The sequence below is a fragment of the Mesoplodon bidens genome (genome assembly GCF_964165515.1).
Source record: "Mesoplodon bidens genome assembly, chromosome: 6".
Taxonomy (NCBI): Eukaryota; Metazoa; Chordata; class Mammalia; order Artiodactyla; family Ziphiidae; genus Mesoplodon; species Mesoplodon bidens.
Window position 1 is genome coordinate 46626999 of NC_138162.1, and position 3756 is coordinate 46630754.

The window sequence follows — 3756 nt, forward strand, 5'->3', positions numbered from 1 at the left end:
GATTTTAGGAAACTATTTTCCCTCCATTCCAAATCCAAAGTAAATTACATTTAGTGCAAGGGTATGTATTTGATTATTTGGGGTATACCAATATTGAAAATTTTCTTCTTAAAAATATTTCGCCCTTAACATCTTCATTTTATTCCCAGAAGTATATTTTGTTGAATAAATAATATTTGGTAATAAAACAAATCCGCTTTCATACATCTACAAAATTCTTTTGAATATCAACAAGAATTCAATCCATGTTGCATAATTGTTATTATGAATTGCATAACATTGGCATGCATTTTGCTGTAATTCATTTCCTGGCAAAACATAAAGTGCCTTTGACATAATGCCATAGAATATTCAAACTGGGAATGAATGATAGAAATAATCTGGTGTCAGTCAGTCCCACTTTTCCCATTTCAGGGACTGAGGTGCAAGAAGGTAAAATTTGCTCAGGATCACACATCTCATTTTCCAACACTTAAGTCATACTAAAATAAATTACAGTTTTGATGTTGAATTTGATTAGAAAATTGTGATTTTTAAGGGCACAATTCTTAAGACAGAATAAATGCCACACTTAGGGAATTGAAGAGTTGGATCTGAAACACGCAAAAGAGGTATGCCCAAAATTTTTGTGCTCAATTCCCCTTTTGGGAGAAAGTGGCTGAAACTATGCAATCATTAAAAATAAATCATTCTTTGAAGGATGCAAAGTTATCCTGATCTTCAAAATGAAATATACCACCATTTCCATATATAATTTAATTTTTCTCTTCAACAGGGATCAAATGGTATTTTGGTTGATTGCTAGTGAGCAAATGACATAGGAAATACATTTTAGGATCCCATTGTGATTTTTTTTTCTCAGCAGCAAAAAATTAAATAAAACAGACCTTTGTCATGTAATGTTCACTGATCAGGTGAACATAATAAAAACTGGGCTTTAGTTAAATCTAGTGGATTAACTCTTGTTTCATTGGCATTTACAGTCTTTGGGAGTGTTGAACAAGTGTACAAATAATGACATTTTCAGAAATTTAACCATTGCATTTCATGTAAACTCTGCATAAAGTTCAAGACTAATTGTATTGACATCACAGTCTTCAAATTTTAAAAGGCATATAGGAATAGTAATAACATCTCCCAGAAACGTTAAAGACACTTATATATATATGTAAAATCCATTTTGACTTGATGAAAACAAATTCTAATCTATGAAAATATTACATCAAGTCATATTGCACCTGATGAGGAAATTATACATGAATGATAATAAATGCTAAAAAACACTTCAGATAAAGACCCAGTAAGTCAAATTAAATGAAGAGTTTCAGAAGTAACATAACCATCTAAAAATGTTAGTTTTTCACACAACTGGTCACACTTATTTTGCTTTACTTAAAATCCCTGGTCTTGTCTGAAGATAATACCATAAAACTCAATTACATAATTCAACTGTCTTTAACTCCCTTTCTCCAGTAGCCATTGCACCTTAGGAGGTTTGTAGCTATTCTATCTTAATTTTTTTTCTTTCAGCAAATACTAAGTGTGAAAAGCTTCACCAGACGAAAATCATTTCATACAATGAAGCACTGAATTGTTTTTTCATTCAGTTTCTTTAGACTGAAAGCAGCTCAGTTTCCCTATGAATAGTCCACGTATCATTTCATGCCTGGTATCTGCAGCCCACTCTAGATTTATCTTGCTTTCAGCAGGTACTCGGTAGCACTTTCTGGGTTATTTTAAAAAACATCCAACATGGTTTAAATTGTTTAAAAGCAATTGGAACTGTTTCCTTTCCTACCCACTGCCTCTTCAATTGTCCTTAACCTTCATCATCCTTCCCTAAAATGTGTCCCCAGCATGCCTATTTACATGGCTCTCAGGCACCGGAGGCTTGCACACCCATCACATACCAGGTCAGTTTCTAACAGTGTGAAGGTTGTTGGAGCAGGGCAGTTTCCTTCCATTGAGAGCTGAGTATGGTCATATTGCTTTCAGCACAGCGACCCTTGTATGCAAAGCTTAGACTATCGTCTCATGGTCCCATATGCCTTGGCTTTGATTGATGTAACAACAGTATCTCTCATAGGGGCTGTTCAGCTTGTAGGAGCAAACGATGATACTGTCCTGGGGCACAAAGAAGATGCTGTCCTCAGGCTCAGGGCACTCAGACCTGTCCCAGGCTGAGCACTTGGCATCCAGCGCACTGTAGATGAGGGGACTGCCTGAGGGACAGTAGCCATCCAGGTATCTGGATGGCTTCTCCTGATGCCCGCTCTGGACCCGGCTCTGGCATTCTCCTTCCTCCGCGGGTGTGGGGGTGGTGATGGAGCTGGCCATAGGGACCTCGCCCTGCCCTTGGAGGGGGGGCTTCCCCCTGAGGCCCACCTTCTTTGCCAGCTCATCGGAGCTCCCCTTGCCCGACTCCAGGTCTGAAGGGGTCCTCAGCAGTTCCACCACCTCCTTGTCCTTGGGTTTCCGGAAGCAGGGCAACTTGCGGACCCATAGCAGCTCATTCTCGGGCCACTTGGTGCATCCCTCAGTTTTCCTGGCCAGGGCAATGGCTGCAATGCCTGGGAGGCAGATGGCTGGCCCTATGGCCAGGAGGGGGATGTTTCCCAGAGTCTCTCCTTTCATCCCAGAGACAGTGAACATGAAGCCAAAGACCAGGAAGACACTCACCAGGGCCACAACCAGCCCAGTCCTCGGGTTAATGTCATCAGGCCGCATCTTTCACTCCATCCAGGTTGCGGACTGCCTGCTAGCCAGGGAGCAATGTTCCTCCCTACTGTCAGAGGAAAACGCACTGGGTTAAAAACAAAACAAAACAAAACAAAAAAGCACCCAAGTCCATTTCCCAACCACCAACTATCTCTCTTACCCTTTGTGTCTGACACTCTACTGTCTGTCATTCTTGGTCTCTGTCTGTTTCTCCCTCTATTTCTGTTGCTCTCTCTCTTTCTCTGTTTATCTATCTCCTTCTTACTATTGCAACCCCTGCCTCTCTCTCATATAGTCATCCGCAGACTGGGGTCACCGCGGTACCTGAGGTTTCCTGCCGTCTCCCGGGAGCGGGGAAAAACACCAGTTTGAGTCTCCTTAGGAACCTCCACAGCAGCTGTTTCCTCGGCTCTCTCCCTTGTTTCTGGAAGGAAAGCCTGGTTTTCCAACTGACTCTGCATCCAGGAGGTGGGACGTAGGAGCTTGTCTTTCCCAGCAGTGCCCGTCGGTCTCCAGGGCTTTGGGAGCTGAGCGGCGGCTCAGGCCAGCACCCAGCTCTGCGCGCAGAGCGCCGGGTGCTGGAGGGAGGAAGGACTTAGTCTGGGAAAGAGGGGAAGCGGCGCGCGAGTCTGGCCTCGTTACATCACTTTCAGAGCAAGCTCAGAAACAAAGAAGGACGCGCGGGGGCGCGAGGGGGCTAAACCCAGGGGAGAGGCCAGCCGGACAGAAGAGGCTGCCCAGGGTCCAGTCGGGGTGCTTGGAGCAGCCAGAGTTCGTCCCGCCGCTGCCCGTGAGGGCTGAGTAAGGCGGCTGGACATGCTCCGTGCCTGGGAGGGTCCAGGGTGCGAGGCTGCCGCGTGCCGGAGACTGGAACTCGGGCCGGTTTGCCCACGGGACAGCCTGGGCTCCGAGTCCGCGGTCCGAGGCCCAGAGGTGCCAGCTGGAGATGTCCCCCGGGGACCTGGATCCTTCTCCAGTTACAGATCTGGGTGACCCGATCCGACCTATGGCAGCTCCCAGAGATTCCCCTACCGCCCG

General features: G+C 45.2%; 1 protein-coding gene across 1 annotated transcript; it reads right to left on the reverse strand.

The window, feature by feature from the left end:
- Positions 1–2019: 2019 nt before the first annotated feature.
- TMEM215 (transmembrane protein 215) lies at positions 2020–3178 on the reverse strand (the record flags this gene model as incomplete). Its single annotated transcript, XM_081237726.1, has 1 exon — positions 2020–3178. The coding sequence occupies exon 1, from the start codon at positions 2725–2727 to the stop codon at positions 2020–2022; it is 708 nt and encodes a 235-aa protein (XP_081093852.1). The 5' UTR covers positions 2728–3178.
- Positions 3179–3756: the final 578 nt, after the last annotated feature.